The sequence below is a fragment of the Callithrix jacchus genome, chromosome 6 (genome assembly GCF_049354715.1).
Source record: "Callithrix jacchus isolate 240 chromosome 6, calJac240_pri, whole genome shotgun sequence".
NCBI lineage: Eukaryota > Metazoa > Chordata > Mammalia > Primates > Cebidae > Callithrix > Callithrix jacchus.
This window is the reverse complement of record NC_133507.1, coordinates 2,478,830-2,492,221: the sequence shown is the minus strand read 5'-3', so window position 1 is coordinate 2,492,221 and position 13,392 is coordinate 2,478,830. Positions and strand designations below refer to the sequence as shown.

At 44.5% G+C, this 13,392-nt stretch overlaps 1 protein-coding gene across 22 annotated transcripts in view; it reads right to left on the bottom strand.

Annotated features, from left to right (window-relative positions):
* The window catches only part of OCA2 (OCA2 melanosomal transmembrane protein), a 431,394-nt gene that overhangs the window by 221,042 nt on the left and 196,960 nt on the right, over positions 1–13,392 (bottom strand). For 17 of the 22 annotated variants that reach the window (XR_013536485.1, XR_008482351.2, XR_013536490.1 and 14 more), the window contains one exon: positions 2,652–2,745. The exons of the other annotated variants lie outside the window; for them this stretch is intronic. Coding sequence is in view for 13 of the 17 variants with exons in the window: in XM_054258175.2 (XP_054114150.2) it covers positions 2,652–2,745 (94 nt within the window). In the remaining 4 variants the exon portion in view is untranslated. The remainder of the gene's footprint in view (positions 1–2,651; positions 2,746–13,392) is intronic. 22 annotated transcript variants of the gene reach the window in all.

Genomic DNA, 13,392 nt, shown 5'->3' with positions numbered 1-13,392 from the left:
AAAGAAGGCGTGTGGATCCAGAGGCAGAACAGCAACAGTTTTCAAAACCATGCCCAGCTCTGTTTTTGATGAACGTTGCACACAAAGAATCGAATCTCCAGGGTAATTCCCTGTGTCTGCAGTGTACATTCCACTAAATAGGCCACACTCTCAGAGCTGTGAGATATCCCACTTGTCAGAACACATGTAAATTAACTCTATGCATGGGCATTCCCTTTGGCGAGTTGAAGAGCCACCAGTCCTTCAAGAGCTGGATATAACCTAAGGAAAGCAGCAGCCTTAGGGTGCAAACACAGCTGCATGCCGCCTGGGTTGGTGTGAACACAGCCATGTGCCATCTGGGTCGGTGTGAACACAGCCATGTGCCACCTGGGTCGGTGTGAACACAGCCGCGGGCCGCCTGGGTTGGTTGAACACAGCTGCAGTCAGTGTGAACACTGCCACGTGCCGCCTGGGTCAGTGTGAACATAGCCACGTGCCATCTGGGTCGGTGTGAACACAGCCGCGGGCCTCCTGGGTTGCCCTCAGCCCCCAGGTCCCTGCAGCAGGGTAGCCTTCTTCACTCTCCACACTCACTTTACTTCCTCCTCGCAGGTTTTCGGCCCTAGCCTTACACCTGCCAGTAATACCTTGGCTCGTGCACTTGCCACCGCCTCTGCTTTCCAGGGAATTCAGGCCAAGGCAGGTTTTTCTGAAGACTTATTTAAACTGTTCTTAGCACTTCGTGAAAAGAGCAACCAAAAAGTACTGGGTCAGACCAGTTAAAAAATTTTTTTCTAAGTATCCAGTGAATCATGTCCAATTCATAAAGCAAATGACATTTCTAAAAACCAAATGAAAACCTCTATTTAAAGTGTTCTTCAGAATGCCGGCCCTGGAAGAGTGGGAGGCTGGTGTTTGCGTCATGCGGACAGAGCTTCAGGCTGGGATGGTGAAAAGAGCTCTGCAGATGAACGGTGGTGACGGCTGCACACCCGTTCCTCGGCTGTAATGTCCCTAATGCCACCGAGCTGTGCACTTACACACAGTTAAGACGGTAAATTTTATTTACATATATTTTATTGTCATTTCTGTAAAATCCCAAACCTTGAGTCAATGAGAAAGGTCCCTGAGGGAGTAAGTTGCCATGCCAGACACAGGTGCCTTTCAATCACCAGAGCTACCAGATTAAACGATCGCAACACATAATTAAAACATTCATTATTTGCTGCATTTCTGCTTCCAAAATCTGCTGTTACTAAGTATTTAATCCTATTTTAGGAATTAGCCTATAAATGGTGCACATTAACATCTCTCCTAGAGAAGGCTCCTCCATATTCATCCTACATGTTTTGGGGAAATCCAAACTAGCTCAAGATGCCTCTCACTCTGTATGACCTGGCTTCAAACTTCCCGTTCTGCAGAACCTCCTCTGACATCTCAGGTCTCCACTCAGGGCACACCATCATTACAGGATGTGTCCCTCTGTGCCGTAACCTTAGTTGAGGTGACCGTCTTCCCCACTCAACAGCAGGGAGGTGAATTCACTGTCCGGTCCAATGTCAGGTAATGGCAGATGCCCAGCAAGTTCAAATGGGCAAAATCCTCACAGGGGATGCATTTCCAGGCCTCCTCGGATCCCGTTCCTTATTGTTGGTGTTAAACATAGCTCTGCATTGCCTCCCTGGGACCGGTTCTTAGACAGGGGTGATTTTAATAGTTCTACACCCTTGGAAGAACTTGAGTTGATGAGTTCTTCCAAGGGTGTAGAACTAATTGTTCCAAGAACTACAGTGATGTAGATGAGTTATCTGTCTGCTGCATTACAGAAACTTCACTGTATGACATTAATCCCCCTTTTCAGCCAAGGAGATAAACTAACCAGAGAGTTATTGATTTAGTAGTCAGAAATCAATCAGAGAACAAAGAAAGCTAAATTATCTATGCATGCATGGATATAAGAATAAAAACTTAAAATGTGTCTGATGTGTTGGTCTAAGATTCTTCTCAATCTCTCTGCATTCCCAAAGGTGATCAGGCTTCTGAGATGTGAGAAGGACCCCACCCCCACAGGCCCCACAGCTCTCTACAAGGCGATCACATCCACCCCCCTCCCCACAGCCCCCACAGCTCTCTGCAAGGCAACTGCATCCACAACCCCGAGTCTGGTCACCAGTCTCTCCCAGTGCGCTCTCTAATCCACTTCTCACTGTCTCCAAAGCACAATCCCACCCCCTGCCCAGAAAAATCCTCTAATCTTTCTTCCCACTCTCAGGTTAGAGTCTCCACTTCCAGCTGACCCACCTGTCCCTCCACTGCTTACAAAGAGACTAAGAGAGAAAGAGAACAGCAGCTGAGAGTAGCTTCTGATTCAAAATCTGTCTCTAACCCCAAGCACGGCCCATACGGGCACAGGATGGGAGCACATCAGCTGTGAGGCATCAGAACTAGGCATCCTCCCGCCCCAGGCCCAGGAAGTCAGAGGCAGTTCTGCACAGAATGGAAAGGAACAGAGTTGCTCTGGATTTGCTCCATCACAGCTGAAGACTTGTGTCCACTCGGGAAATCATCTGGACTCTCCTTCATCTGCTTTTGATTTGATACACACTAACGGTTGCTTTGGGCTGGACAGTGTGGATGTGCAGCCCCCCACGAGGTCAGCAGCCCCTTACCTCCCAGGCAGGCACCGAAGGCCAGGGCATACATGAGCGGCGGAGCGGGCAGGCCGACCTCAGGGTCCTGGCTGAGGTTCAGAAGCACGGGAATCTGTGGAGGAAAATGACATTGATGTCACAGCTCAGAGTAGCTGCCATCCTGTGACCACTTTAGAAGACCCAAATGCTTTCTGCGCATTCAAACTCTAAGGAGTGTAGGATTTGTGAACAGCAAACTTTGGAATCCATGGAAACTTGAGTTTGAACTCATCTGTATGTCATTGACGCCAGCTGCCACCAACTGGGCCTCCTGGTCCTGAGCCTCACCAGCTGTTGTGGCTCTTAAATGGGGCAAAGGCGCAGAGAGTCTAACACAGGGCTTGAGAACACGGCCATCAAGTCAGAGCTCACAGAACCCTGCAGATGCTACACTAACTACACGCACACCATCTTGCTGAATCCTCAGACATCCCTCAAGTGTGCTGTTGCTCCTTCAGTTGACAGATGACAAGACCAGAATGCAGAGAGACATGGGAGCACAGACCTTGGAAGCAGCCCAGCCAGAACTCACACACAGGTCTCTGACCCCAAACTGCATGCTGGGTCCCCTGTGCCAAGCTACTTCTCACGGCTGCTCCCTGACAGGCACCCTGAGCCTGCTGACATTCACAGCATGACAAAAGGGATCAGATTCTACAACCAGGAAACACCATTCTCTAGCCAGCCATGCCAGCCTCTGGTGCACCTTTCTGACTTTGATACATTTTGCATTATTGTCATCAATGAAACACAGTGGCTGGGAAATTTCTATTAGAACTTTGTGTTCAAAGGAGCAGGGAAGGACAGAGCCATGAAGCCTGCCTCCAGAAGGCTGCAGAGAATGGAGGGCTGTGTGGTCCCCGCAGACACCTCAGTGAGCCCATGGCGTGTGAAGGAGAGACCCTGGGCCCGCTGCCGCAGGCAGTTACCTGTATCAGCCTCTCTAAGGGTGGCTGATCTGGAAAATATGACACAAGAAAAACACAAACAGAAAGCCCCAGCGCAGAGATGTGAGTGATGGCAATATTATCTGACCCTAGAATTAGGGGGCAAGAAGGTGGGGGCTCCATCCCCTGATGTCTCGAAGGAGATGCCTCATGGCTCACTTCAGAATATGCATCCACTCTCAGCTCCTGGGCGCTGCAGGAGGCTTTCGTGTGTGTGCCCTTGGCAGCATCCAGATGGGGGAGGTGGAGCCTCCTCACCACCGGATTCTGAGCTTGGCCAGTGGCTTCCTTTGACCAATGGAAGGTAGGTGGGCTGGACAGATCCTGTGTTTCTGCATGCCCCTGATACTCCATCAGCCTCTCAGCCACAGAAGAACACAGAGCCGAGGCGCTGCTGCTGCCCTGGGGAGTCTCCACTGGGAGGACATGTGGAGAAGGTCTCCCCAGCCCCCACGGAGTCCACACTGGGAAGCTGCAGCCAAGCCACACACCCACGTGCCTCCACTGTACGCATCTCCATGGCCCTGGGTCTGCTTCTCCAGAGTTGCCTTGTAGGGTCTGAGAAGGAGCTCTTTATATTTCCTGGGTCACAGGGGCAGGTTGAAAAGCTCAATTTTTCATTGTCAGTAGCATCAAATACATGCTGGAAGAGAGTAAGTACCATGCTAGGAAAAGCATCTGATTCTGCATCTGTCAATCTCATGCAGAATCAGAAACTCCTGGCACTGGGGTATTCCCATGCAGTCCCTGAGGCACTTTCCAAGCTCGGCTTTTGTCTGATGATTTACCCGATCATCATAGAGGCACCTTCAGACTTGATGGTTCATTCTTTGAGGGAGCGAGCGGTGTGCAACTTCCCACAAATTCCAGTCGTCAATGAGCAGAGCTAACGCACAATGTCACTGTGAGGCCCCGGTTCCCTGGGCACTGAGCACCATGCTGTCAGTGCAAAGCCAGCCTCCACCTGCAGGACTGCACACACCACCCAAAACAAGGAGACAGCATCGGAACAACTCACCGCAGGAGGTATCAACGGAGGAAGCCGTGTCTCCAAGCTTTGTGACCTGGAAATTCCAGCACATGCTCCTGTGCAATGAGGTCCATCGCCCAGGCAAGAGAAAACCTACTTCATATTCCAAACTGCATACTTACAAGTGCTAGATTCTGTTACAGGCTGCAAAAAGTATGCTATGACACTGCTTTCAAAGCAAGCCCTCTCTGGGGTTTGCAATTCAGATGAGAACCAGCTCCCTATACTCCAGAGTCCAAACATCTCCCCAAAGCTCTGTGGCCTGTCCTCCCAGGCCCTGCCTTGATTGATCGAACTCTCCTTCCCACAACATAAATGCAATGATGGCTCGCTGGCCTCACATTCACCATTTGCCCCTTTAATTCTGTCCACCATGCCACCAGCCATGACCTTTCTGTCTCTGAAGTCTGCCCATGCAACTGACCTGACTCTACACCCTCCGATCTGAGGCTCTCTCACCAGGTTTCCTCTGCCTCATACTTGTTATTGACCTGAGCACCCGCCACCTGCCACTTCTCTGCAGTTGCCCATGCCCACGTCTCCACCAGGCACATGGTCACTGTTGCCCTCACGCAGCCTCCTGCTCAGCCCCTAAGAGCCTTGGGCATCTCTCCTCTGAGAGCCTCCCTGAGCTCCCCAATATGGCTGCCATATTATAACATACTATGCCCAGAGGTTACTTCCATGATTGCATTTAACTCACTTCTCCCTCCTCCACTAGATGGGACCATGTTGTCTTGTCCATGCTCATTTATTGTTAATTCAGTCAATAATTATTCATGAATATTCTACTTTGTGTCTGGTTCTGCTCTAGATACAGGGGACAAAAGAGAAGACGCAAAAATCCCTGCCCTCACAGAGCTTGCATTAGAGAGAGAGAAAATTTTAAAACCAGCATATGATGGCACAGAAGGAATCCACCTCTGCCTATAGGATGACTGAACTGGCAGGAACTGTCAGAAGCTACTGCATGAGCTCCCTGCCGCTGCTTTCACGAAGCACCATGAGCTGGGTACTGAAACAACTAGACGTTATTGCCACACGGATCCGAATGTGAGGCGCCTGAACAGGTGCTGGCCTGGCCATGCTCACTGACGGCTCTAGGGGAGGGCCCCTCCTTGCTGCTCTGGTGTCTGTGGCAGTCCTGGGTATCCTTAGCTTGTGGGTGCATCACTCCAGCCACACTGGAGCCTTCGTCCTGCCTGTGTCTGTGCCAAGATTTCCCCTTTTTGTAAAAACACTGGTCATATTGGATGAGGGCAATTTAAACTTGATTATCTCTTTAAAGGCCCTATTTTCATAGAAGGTTACATTCTACAGTACCCAGGGTCGGGACCTCAGTATATCTTTTGGGGAGACAATTCAATTCAAAATAGTAACTATGTTGGAAGTCCAGAGTGTAGTCGAACACTTTCAGCAACCAGGGGAAAAAGTGATAAGGAGTGTTTTGGTGAGTCTGTGGCCTTTGTTTTTATAGTGGTTGTCATTCTCCATCTCTCTCCCTGTGTCGGGAAGCTGTGGGGACGGCAGCTCATGTTTACGATATGACTTGCTGATATCAGAGTGGGCAGTGATGGCCTCGTCCTCCAATAACCCAGGTTGTATATGTTGATGCCCAGCCACTGTTTTAGTCACTGGCCATTGTTTCAACCTCCAAGTGAAGAAGCAGCTTCCAGGGAATTTAAAGAGGCAGTAATTATTTCTATGCACACAGACACACACACACACACACCACACACACACCACACACACACACACACACACACACACAGACACACACAGAGATACCTTTTGGAGACCAGAAATTCAAGGAAATGTTGTCAGTCTACTAGTTGACTGTAGAGATAACAGAAGAAAAACTTTAATGACCACACACGTTTCAAAAAAAGTTTGGAAAAGTCACAAATGAATGGCTCCAGCACTCACCAAGCAAGACTCGACAGTATCTGAGGAATGGGAGAATTACATCTCTAGCATTACCACATATGACACTCACAATGTCCGGCTCTCAGCAAAGAAGATCACACAACATACAAACAAATAGGAAAGTGTGGCCCATTCACAGGGGAAAAAAAATTGACAGAAATCACCGCTGAAAAGGTCTGGGCATTCGAATTATTAGTCAGAGATGCTAATTCAGCTGTCTCAAAGAGGCTCAATAACTAAAAAAAACCATGGGAAGAGAGTTAAAGGAAATCAAGAAAATGATACACAGAAAAAATTTAAATATCACTACAGAGATAAAAATTATAAAGAAGAATCAAATAAAAATTCTAACTTGAAAGGTATAATAACTTCAATGAAAAACTGACTACAAGAGTTCGACACCAGATTTAAGGAAACTGAAGAAAGGAACAGTGAACTTGAAGCTAAGACATTTGAAATTATCAGGGCTTATCTAGACTATTCAAATTCATAGAGACAGAGAGTAAGATGGTTTTTGCGAAGGCCTTGGAGAAGGAGGGAACAGGGAATTACTTTTAATGGGTACAGAGTTTTAGTTTTGCAAGTAAATGAGCTCTGGAAATGGACAGTGGTGATAGTTGTACAATAATGTAAATTTACTTAATGCTTCTAAACTGTACACTTAAAAATGGTTAAGACAGTGAATTTTATGTTAAATGCATTTTAACACAATCTTTAAAAATAAATAAAATTTAAAATGTCAAAAAAGATATTATACAGCCGGGCACGGTGGCTCTCGCCTGTAATCCCAGCACTTTGGGAGGCCGAGACGGGTGGATCACGAGGTTAAGAGATCAAGACCATCCTGGTCAACATGGTGAAACCCCGTCTCTACTAAAAATGCAAAAAAAAAATAGCTGAGCACGATGGTGCGTGCCTGTAATCCCAGCTACTCAGGAGGCTGAAGCAGGAGAATTGCCTGAACCCAGGAGGCAGAGGTTGCGGTGAGCCGAGATCATGCCATTGCACTCCAGCCTGGGTAACAAGAGCGAAACTCCGTCTCAAAAAAAAAAAAAAGATATTATTAGGTCTGAGGAGCAGAAAGTAAAAGAAAAAAATAAATAAACAGAGTCCAGAGGACCCATGGGACACCATCAAATCTATCATCACATGCATTATAGGATTTCCAGAAAGAAAAGATGGAGAGAAAGAGGCAGGAAAAGTATTTATCAGGCATTCAACTAATAAAGATGTAATCTATGAGGGAAGGAAGAACTAAATTGTAAAAAAAAAAAAAAAATGTAAGGACTAAACTGTAAAGGAAGTAAGGACTAAATTGTCTATACTATTGAAACTAAATAGGTATTATTCATGCTAGGCTGTTATACATTTAGAATGTTCATTGAAATTCCCAAGGTAACCACTAACAAATTAACAATTTAAAATATATAGAAAATTAAAGACAAGGGCATCAAAATTGTACACTACAAAAAAAAATCAACTAAATACAAAAAAAGGCAGTAATGGAGAAACTGAGAAACAAAAAAGTCTACACTGAGACACCATCTCATGCCAGTTAGAATGGCAATCATTAAAAAATCTGGAGACAACAGATGCTGGAGAGGATATGGAGAAATAGGAACAGTTTTACACTGTTGGAGGGAGTGTAAATTAGTTCAACCATTGTGGAAGACAGTGTGGCGATTCCTCAAGGACCTGGAAATTGAAATGCCATTTGACCCAGCGATCCCATTACTGGGTATATACCCAAAGGATTATAAAATGTTCTTCTATAAGGACACATGCACACAAATGTTCATTTTAGCACTGTTTACAATAGCAAAGACCTGGAACCAGCCCAAATGCCCATCGATGATAGACTGGACAGGAAAAATGTGGCACATATACACCATGGAATACTATGCAGCCATAAAAAACAATGAGTTCATGTCCTTTATAGGGACATGGATGAACCTGGAAACCATCATTCTCAGCAAACTGACACAAGAACAGAAAATCAAACACTGCATGTTCCACTCATAGGCCGGTGTTGAACAATGAGAACACATGGACACAGGGAGGGGAGCATCACACACTGGGGTTTGTGTGGGGGAACCTAGGGGAGGGACAGTGGGAGATGAGGAGTTAGGGAGGGATGGCCTGGGGAGAAATGCCAGTTACAGGTGATGGGGAGGTAGGCAGCAAACCACATTGCCATGTGTGTACCTATGCAACAATCTTGCATGTTCTTCACATGTACCCCCCTAAAATGCATTAAATACCTATTTTTTGAAAATATGTATTTAATGCAACCTAAAATGCATTAAAATATGTATTTTTAAAAAAATAAAAATAAAATTTCCTGGGTAAAAAAAGAAAAAAAAGGTCTAAGATATGAAGAAAAGAAATAAATGGCAGAGTAATTCCTTCCTTATCAGAAATAACATTAATTGTAAATGGATTAAACTCTCCTGTTAAAAATCAGGGACTGGTAGATTGGATAGGAAACAGGACACATGTATACACATTTTGTTAACAAGTGACTCTCTTTAGAAACAAGGATACAAACAAGTTAAAAGTAAGAAAAAAAATATCTTACATGTAAATAGTAAGCAAAGTAGAACTGACGTGGGTACATTTTTATTTGACAGACAAAATAAAATTTAAATAAAAACGGTTACAAAAGACAAAGAATAACATTATATATTTACAAATGATTCAGTACAGAAGATATAAGAGTTATAAACATTTACACACCTAAAAATAGAACCTCAAAATACATGAAACAAAAATTGGCATGGTTGAAGGAGAAATAGACATTTCTGCTATAAAAATTGGAGACATAAAATATTCCCCAAGATAGACCACATGTACAGCACAAAACAATTCTCAATAAATTTTTTAAAAGATTAAAATAATACACGAATCTTTTCTAATTACAATTGAATGAAACTAGAAATCAGTAACAGAAGGAAAAAGAGAAAATTTAAACTAATATTAAACAACCAATGAGTCAAAGAAGAAATTACAAGGAAAATTAGAAAATACCTAAGACTAAGAGAAATGAAAGCACAACACACTAAAACTTGCAATATTCAATAAAAGCAGTGCTAATAGGAAAATTTATAACTGTAAATCCATATAAAAGAAGAACCGAGGGGAGGACTCAAGATGGCGCTGTGAGAACAACCCAGGATTGGAGCTCTCGTTGAATCCACAAAGAGGTGAGTCGGGGCTGCATTTCCAGACTGATCTTTGTTGCCCACAGAACAGGGAAACTCCCAAGTATAAAAAAGACACGGTACGCCAGGCAGTAGGTCTGCCTGGCGAAGCTGGCAGCCAGGGCGGCGGCGGCCGGCCCTACCCAGCAATCCCCACAGGGCGCGCTTGTCCGGGTGCCCTGTTGAACCGGCAACCTGAGACTTGAGAGGGCTGGACTTGAGACTGAACGAGACTTGGACAGTAGGCCAGCCCAGGGGATTGCAGGGACAGAGCGTTAGGGGTAACCAGTGGGACGAACAAAACCACGATTTCAAACTATCCCAAGCAGACGGTCTGAGACGCTCTGTGGGGGAGGGGCGTCCACCACTACGGAGGCAACCCGCCCCAACTGAGATACACGCCCACTGCTGACGCAGCCTCCCGTTGCCGAGGCAACCCGTCCCTACTGAGATACACGCCCACTGCTGATGCAGCCTGCCGTTGCCGAGGCAACACGCTACAATGAAGAGACTCCACCGCAGGGCGTGGCGGAGACCACAGCAGAGCCTGCAGGAACAGGGCGAATCACACAACAGCAGGGCAGAGCCTCAGCAGGCAAACAGTGGCTAGTCTGCCTTCTAGCTGGGCAGGACACCTCAAAGGACATTGAAAAAAAAGCCTGAACCCCCCAACACAGAGCATTTGAGAAAAAAAGGGTTTTCTTAATGAGCTCTGTTGCAGCAGAATCAAACATAGCAGCCTAACAGCCCTGAATGAACAACAGAGCTCACAGCTCAGCAATTGAGCTCCAAAAAAGTACAGACTGTCTCCTCAAGCAGCTCCCTGAACCCTCTATATCCAAAAGACTGACATTTGGCAGGCATCATTCTGGGACACAGAGAGCAGAAAAAAAAACGGGTAGCATCCCTCACTGTGCCACAGCTGCTAGAGGTGCACCCCAGACAAGCAGCACCTGGAGTGGACCTCAGCAGTCGTACAGTGAAGGGGCTAGACTGGTAGAAGGAAAACCAAGTAACAGAAATACTTCATCATCAACAATCTGGGTGTCCACTCAGAGACCCAATCGAAAAGTCAGCAACTATGCAGAAGACAAGCGGATAAACCCACAAAGATGGGAAGAAACCAGCGAAAAAAGGAGGAAAACACCCGAAACCAGAACACCTCACCTCCTAGAAAGGACCAAAACTCCTCACCAGCAAGGGAACAAAGCTGGACGGAGAATGACTGTGACGAAATGACGGAATTAGACTTCAGAAGGTGGATAATGAGAAACTGTTGTGAGCTAAAAGAACATGTATTAAATCAATGCAAAGAAACTAAGGAACTTAAAAAAAGATATGAGAAAATGATAACAAGAATGGATAACTTAGAGAGGAATATGAATGAATTAAAGGAGCTGAAAAACACAATACGAGAACTTCGCGAAGCATGCACAAGTTTCAATAGCCGAATTGACCAAGCAGAAGAAAGAATATCTGAAGTCGAAGACCAACTCAATGAAATTAAACGAGAAACCAAGATTAGAGAAAAAAGTGCAAAAAGGAATGAACAAAGTCTCCAAGAAATATGGGACTATGTGAAAAGACCTAATCTACGTTTGATAGGTGTACCAGAAGAGGACGAAGAGAATGAATCCTAGCTGGAAAATACTCTTCAGGATATCATCCAGGAAAACTTCCCCCACCTAGCAAGACAGGCCAACACTCAAATGCAGGAAATACAGAGAACACCACAAAGATATTCTGCAAGAAGAGCAACCCCAAGGCACATAATCGTCAGATTCAACAAGGTTGAAATAAAGGAGAAAATACTAAGGGCAGCCAGAGAGAAAGGTCAAGTTACCCACAAAGGGAAGCCCATCAGACTCACAGCAGATCTCTCAGCAGAAACACTACAAGCCAGAAGAGAGTGGGGGCCAATATTCAACATTCTTAAAGAAAAGAACTTTCAACCCAGAATTTCACATCCAGCCAAACTGAGCTTCATAAGTGAAGGAAAAATAAAATCCTTTGAGAACAAGCAAATACTCAGAGATTTTGTCACCACCAGGCCTGCTTTACAAGAGCTCCTAAAAGAGGCACTACACATAGAATGGAACAACCAGTACCAGCCATTCCAAAATCACACTAAATGCTAAAGAGCATCAACATAATGAAGAATCTACAACAACTAACAGGCAAAACAGCCACTTAGCATCAAAATGGCAGTATCAAATTCACACATAACAATATTAACCTTAAATGTAAATGGACTAAATGCACCAATCAAAAGACACAGACTGGCAAATTGGATAAAAATCAAAAACCCATCAGTGTGCTGTATCCAGGAAACCCATCTCACATGCAAGGATACACAAAGGCTCAAAAGAAAGGGATGGAGGAAGATTTACCAAGCTAATGGAAATAGATCGCCAGTTAGAATGGCGATCATTAAAACATCTGGAGACAACAGATGCTGGAGAGGATGTGGAGAAAAAGGAACACTTTTACACTGTTGGTGGGAGTGTAAATTGGTTCAACCATTGTGGAAGACAGTGTGGCGATTCCTCAGGCCTTAGAAACAGAAATTCCATTTGACCCAGCAATCCCATTACTGGGTATATATCCAAAAGACTATAAATCGTTCTACTATAAGGACACATGTACACGAATGTTCATTGCAGCACTGTTTACAATAGCAAAGACCTGGAATCAACCAAAATGCCCAGTGATAATAGATTGGATTGGAAAAATGTGGCACATATACACCATGGAATATTATGCAGCAATCAGAAATGATGAGTTTGTGTCGTTTGTAGGGACATGGATGAATCTGGAGAACATCATCCTCAGCAAACTGACACAAGAACAGAAAATGAAACACTGCATATTCTCACTCATAGGCGGGTGATGAAAAATGAGAACACATGGACACAGAAAGGGGAGTGCTAAACACTGGGGTCTACTGAGGGGAAAAGGGGAGGGCCAGTGGGAGGGGGAGGTGGGGAGGGATAGCCTGGGGAGAAATGCCAAATGTGGGTGAAGGGGAGAAGGAAAGAAAAGCACACTGCCATGTGTGTTCCTACGCAACTGTCTTGCATGCTCTGCTCATGTACCCCAAAACCTAAAATCCAATAAAAAATTTAAAAAAAATAAAAAAAATAAAAAATAAAAAGAAGAACCATCTCAAATAAATAACCTAACTTCACACCTTAAGAAACTATAAAGAGGCAAGCAAACTACACATAAAGCTAGCAGAAGGAGGGAAGTAAGACAGATTAGAGGAGAGATGAATAAGATAAAGAATAGAAAAAATAGAGAAAGTCAATAAAACCAAAAGTTGATTCCTTAAAAGGTTCAACAAAACTGTCAAATTGTTACCTAGATTGACTAAGAAAGGGATGATATAAATGACTAAAATAAAAAATTAAAGTGGAAATATTATCACCAATCTTAAAAAATAAAAACGATTGTAAGAGAATACTATAAACAATTACACGCCAACAAATTGTGTAAGCTAAGAGAAATAAACAAATTTCTAAAAATACAAAAATTACCAAAACCGGGTCGTGAAAAAATAGAATATTTTATTAGATCCATAACTAGTAAGGACATTGAATCAGTAACAAAAAATTTCC